The sequence below is a fragment of the Entelurus aequoreus genome, linkage group LG02 (assembly GCF_033978785.1).
Source record: "Entelurus aequoreus isolate RoL-2023_Sb linkage group LG02, RoL_Eaeq_v1.1, whole genome shotgun sequence".
Classification (NCBI taxonomy): domain Eukaryota; kingdom Metazoa; phylum Chordata; class Actinopteri; order Syngnathiformes; family Syngnathidae; genus Entelurus; species Entelurus aequoreus.
The window spans coordinates 60,545,456-60,564,646 of NC_084732.1; the positions used below are offsets into that span (position 1 = coordinate 60,545,456).

The window sequence follows — 19,191 nt, forward strand, 5'->3', positions numbered from 1 at the left end:
AATTGAAAACACCACTATGAGTGGATTGTTTCCTTTATGAACCCCGCCATGTTTCCCAGCAGACTCTCTGGGAGGGGATCACTTGTAAAAAAGGATACAATTTCTTTTGATACAGTACATGTTTTTTGTCCAACAGGACATTTGTGTACCACTCAATGTTTAAATACATCTTTGGAACAATTGATGCTTTTAAAGACAGACACATAGCTTCAAGGTTGAGAAGTTCCGGCCCCCATATTCATACTCTTTGTACAAAACCTTTCTTTTAATCTTTTCTGGTTTGCCGTTCCAGACAAAATCGAAGACCCTCCGCTCATAAATCTTAAAAAAGTTTTGTGATGGAGCTGGTAATGACAAAAACAAATAAATAAATTGAGGAATAATTAACGAGTTGGCAATAGACATTTTACCATACAAGGTTAGGGATTTCCCTTTCCATAATTGCATAATTTTGTCCAGCTTTCTTAGTCGATTATCATAATTTACTGAGCCTAGATGTTCCAGATTTTCTGGGACAACAACACCAAGTATGTTAACTGGTCCATCTGTCCACAAAACAGGCACTTTGCATTCCATTCGAAAGGACGTTCCCTTTAGATTTCCGATCCTTAACATTTTACATTTATCATAATTAAGCTTAAGGCCAGATTGCTGTGAAAATATGTCCAAAAGATTAAGAAGGTTCCGCAAACAATGAGGAAAAATCTTATCTTTGTGAATCAGCCTTTTCTGACATGAACTTCATCAAGAACAAACACAGAACACGCCTCAGTGATGCACATCTGCAAGACTCACTCAGAGTTGCAGTGTCAAGTTACCGGTACACACCAAAGTACAACACACTAGTTAACAGCATGCAATGCCAGGCTTCCCACCAACTGACAAAGAAACAGATAACAGATTTGGTGTCCAGTTCAAAGTGTGACATGATCTAAAAATTTGAGAGTTTACTTTTGTATTTTACACGAGTTATTATTTGTACAATCATGGTGCAAAGTAATTCATGATTTGTTAAAAAAATGTTAGTGGTTAGTTAGTTAAAATGGGATATTGTGATTTCACAAGACTGTCTTAGAAGTGATCATTTGAAAATGTTCAATTTGAAATATGTGCACTTAGAGAAAATATAAAAATAAAGTGTTGCATATTGATATTTATCTGTTTCTATATATATTTATTGTGAGAAATCATTAAGATGATCAGTGTTTCCACAAAGATAAATATCATTAATTATTAATAATAACAGAGTTAAAGGTAAATTGAGCAAATTGGCTACTTCTGGCAATTTATTTAAGTGTGTATCTAACTGGTAGCCCTTCGCAGTAATCAGTACCCAAGAAGTAGCCCTTGGTTTCAAAAAGGTTGGTGACCCCTGGTATACACCATAATGAAATTGAGAAATTTAGAGTTAAACCATGTTATTCCGTCGGTATTGGTATCTGCCGATCTCACTCATGGATGATTGGTATCTGATTCAGCAGCATAAATCCCTGAATGGAACATCAGGGATTAATTACAGGTTGTGGGGTGTAATCATAAGTACTGCCAGCCTCACATTACGATTTTTTTTCTGCATTATATTGTCAGATCCGCAAGATTAATGATGTCACTACTTATATTAAAAACATCACACAAGCTGTAGAAAGTCAGGCTGTTTAATAAATATTGTTGTTTAATACATCACTGCACACCAGTGAAGTCTGTATGATTCGAATAATTTTTTGCATTTTGTTCAGTATAAATCACTAAACTGGCACGTTTCCTGATCAAACCGAGGGCAGAAACCTGAGATGAGATTGCGGCTAGCTGTGCCTTCTTTCTGATTGCACAATCCTACATAAACTGGGCTAGGTGATGTGTGCCTGTTTAATTTATTCGAAATAAATAAAATTATTAAGGAAAACGTGAAAAATTATTCATAATTTTTCAAGTCATGGAAGACTCTGAAAATGGGTTAAAAGGTCCTGGAAATGTTCATCGTAAAATTATTTATCCTCTCCCTGCCATTTGAGCTAACGCAAATTGGTTAAAGGGTATGTGCATTGTCACTTTTTGGGCCTCATAAGGCACATCGCCTCTTATCTAGCCGTTGCAGAGCCCCATGTGACGCTACTAGCCAATAAAAATGTGTATTTCTGCACAGAGGAGTTCTGCAAACCAATGCATCCAAATGACTGTCACTTGATTTAGCGACTTTTCAGACCTTGTCAAGGACGCCCAAAGGCAAAACCAGGAATAGTGTTGATCGTGGGTGAAAGGTTTTCCTCTTCCAAAGACACAGGCTCCTCTCTCTTTTATTGAGTCACAGGCAAAGTACTGTTATTGTAAGTTTGTTGTTTATGGAGTCGGCTGTGTGCAGTAAGATGCAACTACTCAAAGCACTTTGACACTATTTCTTCATTCACCCATTCACACACACATTCACACACTGATGGCGGGAGCTGCCATGCAAGGCCCTAACCATGACCCATCAGGAGCAAGGGTGAAGTGTCTTGCTCAAGGACACAACATACGTGACGAGGTTGGTAAAAGGTGGGGATTGAACCAGGAAACCTCAGTTTGCTGGCACAGCCACTCTCCCAACTGCGCCACGCCGTCCCCAAATGTTAACTTCCTGTGAAAATCGTCAACAGAGTGAGATGCCCACAGAGACCACAGGGAAGAGGGACACCCTAAAATTGAAAAAAAATAGGACGCAATTTTTTTTTAACTCTTTAATGTTTATTTGAACTGCTGGAATTTCCTTTTTCTAGTTTTCCACAGCATAAATAAATATAATTTAACATGGCTAAATTAGAATTACAGCGACCATCAGTAAATTAAATTAAAAAGTTGTTTAAGAGTGTGTCAAGAACGTCTCCCACAGCCATGCACGAGTGACTACAGGAGGGCTGCGTAGCTGCTACACCAGGATTACGCTGTAATCTTTAGTTGTATTTTCAATATTCTATGATACATTTTTTTAATATTTATTTTTAATCTAAAAATTATAACCATAAAATGCAGATCAAACTTGTCTCTGTCGTGGCTAATAATGCCCAGGGAAATGTATGCATATATATATATATATATATATATATATATATATATATATATATATATATATATATATATATATATTCATGCAATGCATAAATTAACTGGATATATGTGCATTATGTTTTGTGCTAACAAATTCATTTTTTTGTACCAGATTATTAAAAGGGCACGTCAGAATTATCTTTTGGACCAGTACAAAGAAAAGCAGCCGCAACCTGCCCAAATACTGCAGGATGTGCTGACTGCCCAAGTGGTAAGACCTTACACGGTTTTAAATAAAAATTAAAGTCATTGCATAATTGCGGTGGTTTGAAATTAGGTAGAGTTGGCGGTATTAATAAAATCTAATTATTTTATCTGTTCACTGTTTATTCCTTACAGCCATTTCAGGCCCGTTTACTCTCGACTACTGATCCAGATAAGAAGCAAATGCTACAAAGGCTTTATGCTGCCATCACTGCCGCTCTGCAGCCCCTGCAGGCGGCGATGGAGAACAAAGTAGCAGATGAAGTGGTGCAACCTCTGGCCCAAGTGAGACTTTTATTAGCTTTATGTATACACATTGGGAATAAACAACTTCCTTATTTACCTTACTGTTTATTTGCCAGGCCTTACTGTATAGTTGGTGATATTAAGTAGTATTTGTCGATTCTGATAGTTTGACTTTTTAGAAGTCAGTATTTTAGTAAGATTTATATATTTGGTATGAAATAATGACTACATGTAGCTCTTAACAATAGTTCCAATGAACTTGTTTTTTCCTGTAGACACTCTTAGATACTTCCAAGGACTTGCTGTCTGACTGGCTGGACAGCCAGTTTGGAAGTGAAGTGAAAGACAATTCGATCTTCTCAATTCTGCCTACATTTTGGGAGGGAGAGTACCACAAAGATATGAAGGCCTTGAATGTAAGTAGCAGTGCTGGTTAAAATGTGAAATGTTGGCAACAGTAAAACCACAAGTCTTCTTACGATATGACTATGTTTACACTGCTGGCCAAAGTGTCCCAAATCAGATTTTTTTTACTGTTTACACTGCTCGTAATATGTGATCTTTATCAGACTACTGTATAAACGTACACAGGCCCCATTGTGGCCTCGACGTCATTTGCATGCGCAGTTTGTTGAAGTAAAAAAAAGGAAGTTGACCGGATTCTGTAAATGAACAAGAAAGTTGCTATACTTTGCAAAATAACTTTAAAAGTGAGTGACTTAAGTGAAAATAAAAAAATTTAAAAAATTGTTCGCGTGCGCGAGTTCTATTCTTATTAACTCTGTTAAGTAGAGGAGACGGTGACATCTGCGTTGGCTTTATTGTTCAACTCACTTACGTAACATGTAAGCAAATACACAACTGCGTACACTGTCTTACAACAATTGCTATTTCTTTGTAATTAAAGTATATAATATGTAAATATCTTCATAGATTACATATAGTACTAGTGCATCACTATTGACAAGTGATACGCCGTAAATTCAGCCCCCGAAAAAATGATGACTTATCCACTTCAGCTGGTGAGCCCCGTCTTTTCCTGCGCACACTATTAACGTAGCTTGCCCAAAGGTGATGTAAAACTTGCATTCAGAACCCATTCAGGTTGGATTTCTGTTTAGACGGCAGTCATATTTTGAAAAAATCAGATTAGGACTACCTCCTGATGTGGCCCAAATCTAATATCAAAAGATCAGATTCGAATCCCTTTATAGCGTTTGGACTGGCAAAAATAATATCATTATATCTGTCACTTGAGGGCAAAAAAAATCAGATTTGGTGTGTAGTGTAAACACAGTATGAGGTGTTTTTTTGTTGGTTTTGTTTCCAAATTCCCGAACCATGAATTTAGACATGAATTATACAGCAAATGTACAGATTAATTCTGTAATTGAATAAATACATCTGTTAGATAACAATAATTCACAGTCATCTTATATTACCTGCTCATTACTATGTCAATGACCGACCTAATGTGTGTTTAACTATTAAGTTACAGCTATATGCACATGATAGTGTTGGATGCTCATGCTAAAACTTAAAAAACCCGCTGTGATACTTCCTGGAGCCATGGTACCAGACTCCCGCTAGCTCCAAAATTCCTGTCTGTATCTTAATACCAAAACTGTTTTTCATGGCAGGCAGCCTAATGACCTATAACCATTTGTTTTAGTCAATGATGAATATCTAGTAGGGGTGTAACGGTACGTGTATTTGTATTGAACCGTTTCCGTACGGGGGGTTCGGTTCAGAGGTGTACCGAACGAGTTTCCACACGGACATATTAAGTAGCGTACCGTACGTTGTGTAAACAATGCACACCGAGGCACAACACACGGCATGCTAGCAACGACCAAGCTACGACAACATATAAAAGCCAGGGGCCGTACTTATCAAGCTTCTTAGAGTGCCATTTTACACTTAAGTCCTGAGAATTAGCGAAATTTAGTCCTACTCTCAAACTTAAGAATAAAAGCTTTTTATCAACGTTCTTAAGTCTAAGAATCACTCCTACTCTCCACGATATTTAAGAGACCTTCAGAGGTGTCTTAAGTGGTTAGGAGTTGCCAGCAGGGGATGGCACTGAGGCGAGAGAGACGTGCGCGAACGTTCAGGGAACGGAACAATGTTTTTTGTTTTTTTTTGATGACGAGCAGCTGATCAAACGGTATCGTTTAGACAGAGCGGATATTATTTTTGTCACAGATTTAATACTTTTCGATTCCTTGTTGATTTCTGCATGTGTCTGCAGTGGGCTAGTATATATAAAGCCACCCACACCAGTTTCAAATTAGTTGCCTAATTAATGAATTTGAAAGAAAATGTTATGACAGTAGCGTATGTGTGTGGCCGTGAGGTGAGTGAAGTCAGTGAGTGTGTGGGCGATAGAAGAGAGGGAGCGGTAGCGTGAGTGCCGGCGGGGACTAGTTTGTTTTGTATTATTTTGTAGTTTATTGTCAAAATATACACTCCCATTGTCCACTTAAATATTTCCAAGATATTTCTTTATTCTTAGACAACGGATTCCCTTCCGTGATTGGTCATTTCTATGGACACAGAAATGACGTCACCTAAAATTCCGTTTACGGCACATAGTAATGTCGTAATTCAGCTCTGAGTGTGACACTTAAGATTCAGTCCTACACTTCGCTGAAAGTGTGAGTAAGACGCTTGATAACTAACTTTTAAGTGCAGCTTTCAGCGAAGAATTTATTTACTCTTAAGTCAACTCTTAGCAGACTTCTTAGGAGTAATTCTAAGAAGCTTGATAAGTACGGCCCCAGAGCTGGAAGACTCTCCTGCCTTGTTAAGATCTCCCGTTTGGGAACACTTCGGCTGCGCGATACAACAATGGAGGATGGAGATTTGCCGACATTGTTCAGCAGCTGCTTCTGACAACACGTCAAACATGCAAATCCATTTGAAGCGTCAGGCAGGGCTAAAGCAATAACAAATGTTTTTATAGCAGCAGATATACGACCATATTGCTGGTGGAAGAACAATGAGCCCATATATCCTCTTACTGCCAAGATAGTCAGGCTGGGGGGGAAAAGAAAAGTTAATCTGAGGCCGAGTTGAATTGAAACTGTTTAATGTTGCACTTTTTATATGTAGAAGAAAAGTTGTCATTTTATTTAATCTGAGCAACAACTTGAGGCAGTTTAATGTTGATTAACGTGGACCCCGACTTAAACAAGTTGAAAAACTTATTCGGGTGTTACCATTTAGTGGTCAATTGTACAGAATATGTACTGTACTGTGCAATCTACTAATACAAGTCTCAATCAATCGAAAAAAGCACTTTATATGTAGAAAGGTTTTGTTAAGAAACACTTCTGAGCCTTATTTTATTTAGTTTTTATTTTATATATGTTGACCACATTAACCCTGGCAATGGACCCTGTGTGTATATGTATGTTATGCCATTGTTTACAAATTTGGTAAATAAATAACCAAAAAATTTAGATTTTGTTTTCTTACTGTACCGAAAATTAACCGAACCGTGACCTCTAAAACGAGATACGTACCGAACCGAAATTTTTGTGTACGTTAACATGTTTTGCAAGTCCAATATCAAAATTAGTTATTAATTCTTGCTCATTTACGGTTCTAAAACATGTGTATGCTTTCCAGGTGCTTCCTCCTGATGTCCTTACTCGTGTCAGTGAATATGTGCCTGAGATTGTGGAGTTTGTGAAGAAGATTGTCTCAAATGGCTACGGGTAAAAATTAGAATACCACAATGTATAACCTATGACATGCATACATACCACCAGGGGTGTAAAAAATATATATATGTTCAGATTATTTGTGGTTCTTATTTGTAACAATTCTTAATAGATTAAAAAAAATCAAATAGATTTGAAAAAAAAATTATTTATTACATTTTTATTTTTTACCATCTGTCCTGTCCTGCAGCTCAGGCAAATCACATTGTTGATGTAAATGCCCATATTTGCTCTACAGATTTACTTTAGAAAACAGAAGTGTTGGATACTCGTTTGTTGCATTATTTGTATTTGATTTTGTTCATTATTTGGGAAGCATTTTGTAAACAAAACCAGTTTTCTTTTAAGTAATGTAGAAATTGAACAGAGCCGTATCTCTTTTATGGAGGAATGTAATTAATCATAGAACTAGCATCAAATGTTAATAATAAAAAATACATGTATAGATTTTGAATTGACAATCTATTTTGAATCGAATCATTACCCCCAAGAATCGAATTTGTGTGGTGCCCTAATATGTACTGCTAATCTCAATACAATTTATAATATGTTGTTTTCAGGTATGAATCAAATGGCTCAGTTTATTTTAACACTGCAAAGTTTGATGCAAGTCCACAGCACTCGTATGCCAAGCTGGTACCGGAGGCAGTTGGAGATCAGAAGGCCTTGCAAGAAGGAGAAGGTACATTATTACATGTTGGGAAGCTTTTGTGCTACAATGTTGTATTTCATGTGGCATTCATTTCTACATGTACGTGTAATACTTTGAGCTAGGGCTGGGCTACAGTATATGGCAAAAAAACCCACAATTTTTTCAAATCATGTTCTTGAATAATATCAACATTTTTCATATTGTTTTTAACTGGACAGTTTTAAAGTATATGTACTGAAAACTAAAGAAACTACAGAAGTTCAAAATGTTACAAACATACAAGGTAAAAATAAAACAAATCAAATAAGATGAACATGGAAAAATATTTTCAAAATTGTTTAACTGTGTGAAGTTGGTCTCTCTTGTCATTGCAAAATGACACTGGCATTTGTTTGTGCTGGTTTGTTCTGTAAAATGTGTTTGTACTGTTAGACTAGTGTTGTCCTCTAGACCCACGCCCCCTTGTCTAAATCTCTACAAACTTGTCCCAAATGTTTGTAGAGTCAAAAAATATTTGTGCTTTTATAGTTTAAATGTTATTACCATTTTATTATTTACACGCAGCCCCCCACTTTGTCCAAAACTTGAACCAAACGGCTAAACCGCTAATGTGTGCTAATGTCAGTGACAAGCTTTGCAGAATCCACTCGCATTTTCCGTATAATCACTAATTAAGCTAGCTTGTTGTGCAGCGGTTTTTCAGCCTCATGCTCGAATTAGTCAAGGCTGACAAATATTTTGCTGCCCTCAGCTCTGTATTTAGCTCCAAGTTCAATCATTGTGTTTACTTTTACAAACCGAAGTGGAGCGAGAAAAGGTTGATTTTGATTGGCTGTCACAGACATTTCTGCCATGTTTAATCGAGGAAAATGCTGACAGCGGATCATAGTAACCGACCTGTAATTTACCATGATCACTGATTGCGTTAAAATAATCACACAGGCCGACTTTGAGCAAAAATGGATTCCACTGCTTGCAAGTATAGTGAGACAATGCAACAATCTCAATGAAAACGCTTTAGGGCAAACTATATGCAAATTTAAGAATACTAATGGATGCAATTTTGTATATAAGATAAGCACAATGTTAAATTAATTCCTTGGTTTTTGTTACTTTTAAACAAGAAGCACACTGTTTTTTTTTGTTTTGTTTTTAATTGAAAAAATAAAACAATGACAAATATATAGTTTAAATGTAATTATATTTTTATACATTTTTTTTTCCAAGGTGACCTCAGTATTTCTGCTGACAGATTGAGTGAGAAAAAGTCACCTAATGACTTTGCCTTATGGAAAGCATCAAAGCCTGGAGAGCCTTCTTGGGATTCTCCATGGGGAAAGGTGAGAGTTCAAACTTTATGTAGGTACAATATTGATTGAAGCTGTCAAAGCAGGTAATATACGCTGTCAAAGTGTTAACGAAAATAATTTTCGCATTAATCAGGTATAAACACAGATTAATCACACAATTTACTTTGACCGCAGATGCTCCTTTACCTTAATGGCAAATATATACTATATATATATATATATATATACTATACGGTCAGAGAACAGGTGAATGCATACCAGTGCAAAGATGAGCGAGGAGACTCTCTAGCAAATATCGCTTTAAATTACATCCTTTCAGTACTTATGAGAAAACTGTTGGCAAGTTTTAAGCGAACAAATGTTGTGCATTCAAGTAAAACATTAAAAAAATTGTGTATGATATTTACAATAAAATAGCCTTTTGGTAAAACAAACAAACATAAATAACGATTTAACTGGTTGTACAGCCCTTACCTTTGGGCTGGTACCGAGGGCGACTGTGTTGACCAGTTTGACGCGTGTAAATGATAGAATGTTCAGTACTGTAGAACTGTGTTTGGATATGACAATTTGTTTATTTCAAGCTATCTAAATTAAATCAAATGTAAGTTATATAACTAAGTATGCTAACCTTGAATGGCACATTATCACAGCATTGTCACCACATGACATGACACAGTCGAAAACTGTTTGTCCTCCAATCGCCCTGCCCATGCTCACACCTGAACCCAATTTAAGGAGGCTACCATGGTAACCGCACCATAGCAACAGTCCCCTCCCCCGTCAACACTTCCTGGTTCTTAACAGGAAGTGGGTGGAGCAATCTGCCAAAAAGGAATTTAAACATGCTAAACCCAACAATCAATTAGAGAAAATAAAATAAAAACAATATAAACAAATAAGGAAATTTGGCTCCAACACTGGTGATTAATCGCAAATATCGTATTAAATGTGTATCTACGCAGATTAATTACACAATTTATTTTGAGTGCACATACTCCATAACCTTAACTGAGGATGATTACCCAAAAAGTGTGTTGTGTACATCAGTGCAAAGATAAGTGATTGTTGTACTCATTGGTTAATTTCACTTCAAAATAAACCCTAACTGGACATTAGCTAAAACTGTTAGCAAGTTAAAAGCAAATAACTTATGTGCATTAAAGTAAAATATTTAAAATATGTTCCTGTATGATAAATATAAGTATAAAATTGCCTTTGTGTCCAAATATTTGGGTCTTTTTTTAAGTTATTTTAAATTAAGCAAGCAAGTAATAACAATAATATAATAACATAACGTCCGACCGGTAGGAGGCCATGGGGAAAACCCAGGACACGTTGGGAAGACTATGTAACTAATGGCCTGGTAACGCCTCGGAATCCCCCGGGAGGAGTTGGACTAAATGGCTGGGGAGAGGGAAGTCTGGGCTTGTCTACTTAGGTTGCTACCCCCGCGACCCGACCTCGGATAAGCGGAAGAAAATGGATGGATGGATGGAGTAATAACCTGTGATTAATCATGATTTATCCAAATTAAAAAATATATAATCTAATTTTTAAAATGTATCATTTGACAGCACTAATGAACTACATATATGTATTTGTATTACAATGTATTACTTTATCTTTATTTAAAGTGAATAGTTAATTTAAATTCAAGTAATTTACAGCATCAGGTGTGTTCATCAGATTTTTTTTTTTTTAAAGGAATCGTTTAACAGCACTAATATTGATATCTGAACTTTTTCAAAATGATTTTACATACAACTTATTAAAGCTTGATTTGTTTTTTGGGAACAGGGAAGGCCTGGCTGGCATATTGAATGCTCTGCCATGGCTGGTTCCATTTTAGGAGAATCAATGGACATTCATGGTGGGGGGTGTGATCTCAGATTTCCCCATCATGACAACGAGTTGGCTCAGTCAGAGGTATTGAAGTGCACTTTTTTTTTTAAATCAGTAGTATTAAAACTTGAATAAGCCATGTGTAGCGGTTCACGTTTGCAGATGAACACACTGCATGAGAAACATTTTTTTCCAGCCTCTTCTTTTCTTCCTCACAGGCTTTCTTTGAGAATGACTACTGGGTCCGCTACTTTCTGCACACAGGTCACTTGACAATTGCAGGATGCAAGATGTCTAAATCTCTGAAGAACTTTATCACCATAAAGGAGGCCTTGGCAAAAAATACGGGTAAGTCTGTGCTTCTTTTGATGCATATATTTTATATAGTTTTGACAACTACACATTGACATGTATTTGTACTGTTATTACTGTAAGTCTAAAGGTCATTTGTTTGTCTGGCTAAACAGACTCCTCATCCTTTTATTCTTGATTGTGGTCTAGTTTTACTGGTTACACACATCTATAACTAACGCTTTACAAATTCTGCCCATTGCCCCTCCTGACGAATGGGTATTTATGGAATGGCAGCTTTATTACCAACTCCACTATTTCCATTATTAAGGACTAGATTATCTTAAACTCTTTGGAAATGGGCTCTTTATAGGTACTCAGTTATTTATTAACTAATAGCTGAGAAAAGTCTTTACGAACTTTTTGAAAATAGTGAAGTAAATGCCAACTAATTGCTCTCGGGCCTTGAGTCTGACACCTTTTGCTTTAGAACAGGGATGTCCAAAGTGCGGCCCGGGGGCCATTTGCGGCCCGCAAGTAATTTTTTAATGGCCCCACGGTCCATTTTAAAATACGATTAAAAACATAAAAAGTGGTATGAAAGACCAAACAGGTGAAATGTAACAAGAAAATGTTGCAATGTTTACTCTAATAACACAAAGCTGCCATGCAGGCTGTTTCTTTCTTAAAAAAATAATAATGAATCAAAATCAATGTTATTATGAATTATTGACCTATCCAAGGCTCCAATTACATCACATTAAATATTGCACTTTGAGATATTTTTTTGGGAAAATGTTGCATAATTTGTTTGCCATATAAAAAATTTAGCTTTTTTTTAATTTATTTTTTTAAAGAAGGGCCTAAAACGAACAAACAAAAAACATAAACAACAATACAACGTATAATTGACGGATAGATCTGAAGTTGATCTCGAGATTATTGTGTTAAAAGTAAACAGTAAAAAAAATGTATAATTTATTTTTTAACACTTTAATGAGTAGGACCCTTTTGGTTCCCCAATAATTTTTGTGTGATTTGTTTTTAAGTGTCATTGCTCAAAAAATAATAATGAATTAAAATCAATGGTGTTATGAGTTATTGCCCTTTTTAAGGCTCCAATTATTATATAATATGAAATATTCCTTTTAAAAATGTTATTGGGTGAAAATATTGCATATTTTGTGTTTTTTCCATAAAAAAACAGGGTTTTCTTTGACAAAAAGAGCATACGACTTAAATCTTTAAAAACGTTATATTGACAGATAAACCTAATGTTGATCTAGAGATAATAATACTGAATAATGACACATTTTAAATATTTTTTGGACCAAAACCCTTTGGGGTCCCCGGGATCAAGCCTGAGTGGATGCCTTAATGTATATTTTTTAGTGGCAGGACCACACGTCCTGCCACTGTGGCAGGACGTGTGGTTCCAGGATCTGACTTCATAGTCATATGGAGCGGCATCGTCGCCAGCAACGATAGCCACCGACCAGAGCAACAAAATGGAAGCTACGTCATCTTCGACTACGATGGACCGCCTAAGCAAAAAAAGCATATTTTTTATACATATATTGTATTGGTTTTTAAAATATCAAAATGGCCCCCGATTGCTTTGATTTTTCAGTGTGCAGCCCTCAGTGAAAAAAGTTTGCTTTAGAAGAAACATGTGTACAAACCCAACAGTAAGGTCTTAGGAGGCCCAAGGGGTCCACAGAATTTTTTTAATAAATATAATTTAATAATAAAATAGATATTATACTGTAGAAATAATCAAAATACAACATACATTATTCTGTGACGATTACACGAGAATGTTCAGTAACATGGTAAACATTTTTCTTTATTCTTGGAATAAAAATATTATTTTTCTACGAATATATGAGCTGAACACTCAAAAGTACATAAAGCTATGTCAGCCAGTGACAAATACAAGCAAGTAAAGTCTGATGGAAATGTACATTGTAAAATTCTGCAACCATCAACTATGGATATTAACCATTATTTTTCAGAAAAATTAGCAGATATGCTTTTTCAGGAAACATACGCAATCTTTTTGACAAATTCTAGTGTCTCCAACTGTGGAGAACACTTTCGGACAGAGAGGAGGCTGCCAACCTTTAAACCAATCAGATGCTGGCTTCTCATACTGTATATAGCATGAAAAGTGTTAATTTCACGTTTACATATTAATAGCAAGTTTTACAATGATGCGCTAACATGATAGGCAGTGTTAGTTACCTGCAGTATTAACAGCAGGCGACAGGTGGACGATCGAAAAAGAGTCATTCATTCAAAGTTATCACATGCTCTGTGTGCTAATGTTTCTGGTATTATTGCATATATTTTGTTAAATATCCACTTTGCAATTATTGCAACCTTTCTCGTCTATCACACCAGTGTTTGTGTTTGTGAACCATGTGAGGTGACATGCGCGCCCACAGGCATCGATAGTGGGAATCGTTAATAAAACTGGCAAATGATTGTCAGCAATCAAAACACTGTGAACCAGTTTTGAACAAGAACCGGTTTTTGATTCCCATCCCTACTTCTAAGTAACCTGGAGCACCGACGCCGGTGTTATTTACATTACTTTGAACTTAAAACTTTTTTCCTGTTTTTTGTTGCAGCACGCCAGCTCCGTCTCGCTTTCTTGATGCATTCATGGAAAGATACCCTTGATTACTCTCCCAACACGATGGAGTCGGCAATCCAGTGCGAGAAGTTTCTGAATGTACGTAACATGTGATGAAATGTTCTCTCCCTCAAAAAGTTATCATCCCAAATACTCTGCCTCCTAATGTGTTTTTTTCTCTTTTGTGTAACAGGAATTCTTCTTGAATGTGAAGGACATTTTGCGTGCTCCTACAGACATCACAAGCCAGTTTGAGAAGTGGGAGGCAGCAGAGGTAGAGCTTAACAACGGGTAAGTGAGAAGAAGTGGAAGGTATGCCTCACGTGTAGCTCAGAGGTGACTTAACTTTTTCCACCAAGGGTTACATACAGAAATATAAAATAATGAGGGGGCCACATTGAAATTTCCACGTGTGTATAATATGTGCTGAAATTAACTCATTGTATGTCAAGATCTTCTAAGCAGTTTATTATAGTTGACTAAATTTAAAAAAATTAAATCAGGTTATTCACACATTTGAATTTGGATTAATCTTGATTAATCACAGGTTATTAGTCACTTGCATAATTTAAATTAACTTAAAAAGGACTCTGATATTTGGATACAAATGCCATTTTCTGTCAGAATGTCATACAGGAGCAATTTTAAATGATTTATTTGAATGTACGTCCTTTTATTTGTTCAAAACTAGGTAACAGTTTTAGCTAAAATCCCATCCGGGTTTATTTTGAATTAGAATTTGAACCAGAGCTCACCAGTCAGTCTCCTCTCATATCTATGCACTGATGTATGCATTGACCTGATCACTGACCATACTAGTGTATAGCAACCATTTCAGGTAACCTTCTGCGGTTAAAGTAAAGTTGCATGTATAGTCAAAATAAATTGCTAGTAGATAGCAAGTTATGTATGAAGTGTCGGGCAGCCGAGGCGACTCTTGTTTGTTTATTGTGGGAATGTCAGAGAATAAAAGAGGTATGGTTGAAAACAACAAAAGAAGCAATCACATTCCTTAGTATAAACATCCCAATGACACTGCAAACTTGTATTCTTGGGGATCTCCATCAATTTAGTAACGTGTCATCAAAGAGTAAAAATGCATTTCTTTCAATATGCATAATAACAAAAAGGGTAATATTAAAAAAATGGATAGATGTTGATAGTCCAACACATACTGACTGGTATACACAAGCTATGGAGATGATATGAGTAGAAAAAACTGCATTTAGTTTAGATAATAATGAGTCATATATTGGAATATGGGATCCATTATTTAAATTTGTTTTAACTATTAAATGAACCAAAAAATATGACTTATTTTATCTTTGTGGAAAATATTGGACACCGTGTGTTAAGTTTGAGATGCAATGCAAGTGTATGCTACTGTGACACTATTAATTTTTTTTTAATGTTTTTAGTTTTTATAAATGTCTTTAATGATAATGTCAATGAGGGATTTTTAATAACTGCCATGTTGAAATTGTTACTAATATTGGTACTGTTGTTGATAATATTCATTTTTGTTTGACTGCTCTTAGATTGTTTTGTGTCATGTTTGTGTGTCCTCAATTGCTCTGTTAATTGCTATTCTGAATGTTGCTGGGTTTGGTTTTGGAATTGGCATTGCATTATTGCATTATTATGGTATTGTTGTGTATTGTTTTGTTGGATTGATTAATAAAAAAATAATAAATTGCTGTATTAATCTGTTTTAAAAATCTGAGCTTTTGTTTTTTCATACAAAAGCTCTTACCCTAAAGGCATGTTAAATGTAAAAATGGTGGTGTTTTGGTGGGATCAATTTATTTTATATTTATTTTAATGGGCAACGTTGATTTAAGATACAGTTGTTTTCTATTAGCTCGGTCATAGAAATATTTGACTTCGTAAATTAAAATACTGCTGTATTATTTATTATCAAATGTTTGTTTTATTTTTTTTACATTTCACACAACTTTTTTTCTCAAATCTTGCGTGCATTGTTTGTGTGGCCCTAATTATCCTTGGTAATGTTCTAATTTGAAAAATATTTATGCCACGGACCAACAAATGGGCAAAAGGGGTCAGACTTTGGACTCCACTGCTCTAGGTGATATCAATCAATATTACAGATAATTAGTTAATATATTGTATTCTAAGTTTGTCATTGTTCGTTGTAATTTATTACTTCTATAAGTTGTAGCCTACCTAAGGCTACTGTACATAAGAAGCTGGTTACTTGTATCACAATTTGAAAACAATAAAAAAGCTATTTCACATGTTATCCAGTTTCTACATCAAGAAGTCAGCCATCCATAAGGCTCTGTGTGACAACATTGATACCCGCACAGCCATGGAGGAGATGAGGCAGCTGGTTGGTCAGTGCAACAGCTACACCGCCAACAAAAAGAATGCCAAGCTTAGACCCAACCGCATGCTGATGGAAAGTATTGCTGTGTATCTGACCAACATACTAAAGGTGAGAAGATTTGCCTCTCGCAATAGCCCAATAGTTTTTTTTCTTTTAACAACGGAAATTTTACATGAATGTACAAAATTCTGTTTGTTTCCGCAATTATCCCAGGCATTTTGTGAAGAAAATCTTTATCCTGCTTCCCTATATTACTGTCAGATAAATGACAGTGGATGTGATTATTGGAATATACGACACCCTCTCAATAACATTTGTTGTCTTGTAGATATTCGGTGCTATTGAAGGACCAGAGCCTATAGGGTTCCCAGTGGGAGGACAAGGACAGAATGTTGAAGTAAGAAACAACCACATGTGTTGTTTTTATGTCTTGCATTTTGTGTGGCTTTTCATGATGACCAGCCTGAGGCAAAATAATGATTTTCAATCAGCATCTTGATATGCCACACCTGTGAGGTGGATGGGTTAACTTATCTTGACAGATTTATAAACAATATTTGAGAGAAATGGGCCTTTTGCGTATGTCAAAACACTTTTTGATCCTTAAAGTTACCTTATGAAAGATGGGTGCAAAAACAGAAGTGTTACATTTATCTTTTTGATTAGTGGTAATCAGTTTCTTTACTGAAATACCTAATATCATTGATACCCAACTTTGCAGTTCAGCTAATGCATCGCAAATGAACAGTGTAAGTATCAAAACATTAGTGTATTTGAGTATTTTTACATAAAATGTCATTCCACTGACAGGTGCCACAAACAGCGTTTAAAATTGAGGTATAATTATTTTTTGCTAATCTATGCTCAAGAGACACTGATAGTGCTATTCCTGTTTTCTCTAGCTGGAGAGCGTAGTTATGCCTTACCTCACAGTCCTCTCTGAGTTCAGAGAGGAAGTGCGAAAAATTGCCAAACAGCAGAAGGGTAAGACACACACACACATTCTTCTATTAACACAAAAACAACTCACAATGGTCACTGAAATAACTTAAAATTAACAAAGGTTATTAACTATTTTGGCAATGTTTTTCAGATGGTAAAAAGCTGCTTATGTTAGACTATTATTATCCCTAGATGTCTAAGCTGATTGCTGATCACTATTCTTATTTTGAGAACCAGTTTTCTCTGTGGTACACTTGTTTTTGGTCTATTACTTTTGTCAGTTACTAATTTCTGAAAATAATATAGCATTCTTTACGCAATGTAAATGTGCACTGCATTGGACACTGGCTCATGTTAAAATTATTTATGCAGCTCATAAAAGTGAATGTTTTTTGGTTGAGAGGCTGCCTCAACCTTGGAAGATAACTATGTTGGAATTGAGTTGTCCAATCTCGTCTTTGAGTGTTATTTCATTAACTTTTTTGGACTAGAGGTAAAATGGCTTCAAGGACAAGCTGAACAGTCTAGTTCAGCAAATATCAAACTGTGGTATGTGTACAGTACCTATAGTGGTACGTGGGCTCCATCTAGTGTTACGCCAAATCATCTCTTAAGTGATTAGTGATTTATTTTCCAATATGTAAACCGTGTTACTGTTTAAACTGTGTGTAATGTTACAGTGGCCAAATATTACATATACTTGTTTGCTAAAACCTCTGTCTTGTTTAAATGAATACTAAGGCCCACTATGCTACTGTATTTTAATGTAGGTCATCACGGTGGTACTTGATGGAAAAAAGTTTAAGACCCACTGGTCTAGTTGCAATTGTTTTTATGTCCGGAGAATAAGTTTCATTATAGTATTATTCAAGAGCAATTAGTTCAATTTGCATGTATTCTTTTTGTCAGGGATTTTCTTTAATAAAAGGGTACCTAAAAAAAAAATTACACATATACCATGCTGATGTCCTTTGATTTATTGTTTAACGTTGAAAGTGGTATTCATAATAATTATGTAAATATTTGTTCTGTATTTCCTTTAGTGATGGAGTTGCTTGAACTCTGTGACAGTGTTCGTGATGATACATTACCAGAGCTAGGTGTCCGACTGGAAGATCATGAGGGTAATATCCTATATGACCTCCATTATTTTGTCATTTCTAGCCCTCTTATCAGGGTTTATCAGCTGTATTTCATAATTTCATGATTGGAATAATCGTTGGCTTATACTGTAAGTGAACAATAGGTCAATTTTTGGCAAGCAGACTTTTCTGCAAACTTTTCCTGGTTCCTGTTTTTCTTTTCTTTTCTTTGTTTCTTATGTTCTCTGACAAGAATGAGGTAGTAGGTAGCAACACATAGCAGGATAGTGATCTCAGTCATGTGCATCCTAACAGCTAGTTAATGCTTGGTGCAACGTCACATTATTAAAACACAACACAAGTGAACACAATTGTTTTAGTTGAGAATTTGTAAACAAAACGTGTACTGGAAATAAGTTATTGTTTACATATAATCACTTAACATTTTTTCACACCAGATACTTCCCAGATGAACATGATCACAAGATTATCAGAGCGCTTGTGATCTTAATTTTTGTCCTGTTGGGATTGCGGTGTATTTGCAGGACTGCCGACAGTGGTGAAACTGGTGGATAAGGAGACATTAATGAAGGAAAAGGATGAGAAGAAGATGGTAAGGGGAGGTGCTGGTATTTGTTCAGAATTACAGCTGCTTTTAATATACCAGTAACCTTCTTTTAACTTTGAATTGTACATGTGCTACTGTTAAAAGTTCCAGTAAAATATAAAAACGAGTTGCCTCTATATTTGCGAGTAAATCGATATGATCAAAATAGTATCACTCTCACAGAGATTCCTGAGCCATTTTGAGTAGAGATGTCC

General features: G+C 35.7%; 1 protein-coding gene across 2 annotated transcripts in view; it reads left to right on the plus strand.

The window, feature by feature from the left end:
- Positions 1–19,191, plus strand: part of cars1 (cysteinyl-tRNA synthetase 1) — a 49,176-nt gene that overhangs the window by 20,213 nt on the left and 9,772 nt on the right. For both annotated transcript variants that reach the window (XM_062030397.1, XM_062030402.1), the window contains 15 exons: positions 3,194–3,292; positions 3,421–3,570; positions 3,807–3,947; positions 7,165–7,253; positions 7,820–7,941; positions 9,139–9,251; positions 11,022–11,150; positions 11,285–11,414; positions 13,991–14,094; positions 14,189–14,286; positions 16,264–16,453; positions 16,674–16,742; positions 17,248–17,329; positions 18,331–18,411; positions 18,915–18,982. In XM_062030397.1, coding sequence (XP_061886381.1) covers positions 3,194–3,292; positions 3,421–3,570; positions 3,807–3,947; positions 7,165–7,253; positions 7,820–7,941; positions 9,139–9,251; positions 11,022–11,150; positions 11,285–11,414; positions 13,991–14,094; positions 14,189–14,286; positions 16,264–16,453; positions 16,674–16,742; positions 17,248–17,329; positions 18,331–18,411; positions 18,915–18,982 — 1,665 coding nt within the window. The remainder of the gene's footprint in view (positions 1–3,193; positions 3,293–3,420; positions 3,571–3,806; positions 3,948–7,164; positions 7,254–7,819; positions 7,942–9,138; positions 9,252–11,021; positions 11,151–11,284; positions 11,415–13,990; positions 14,095–14,188; positions 14,287–16,263; positions 16,454–16,673; positions 16,743–17,247; positions 17,330–18,330; positions 18,412–18,914; positions 18,983–19,191) is intronic.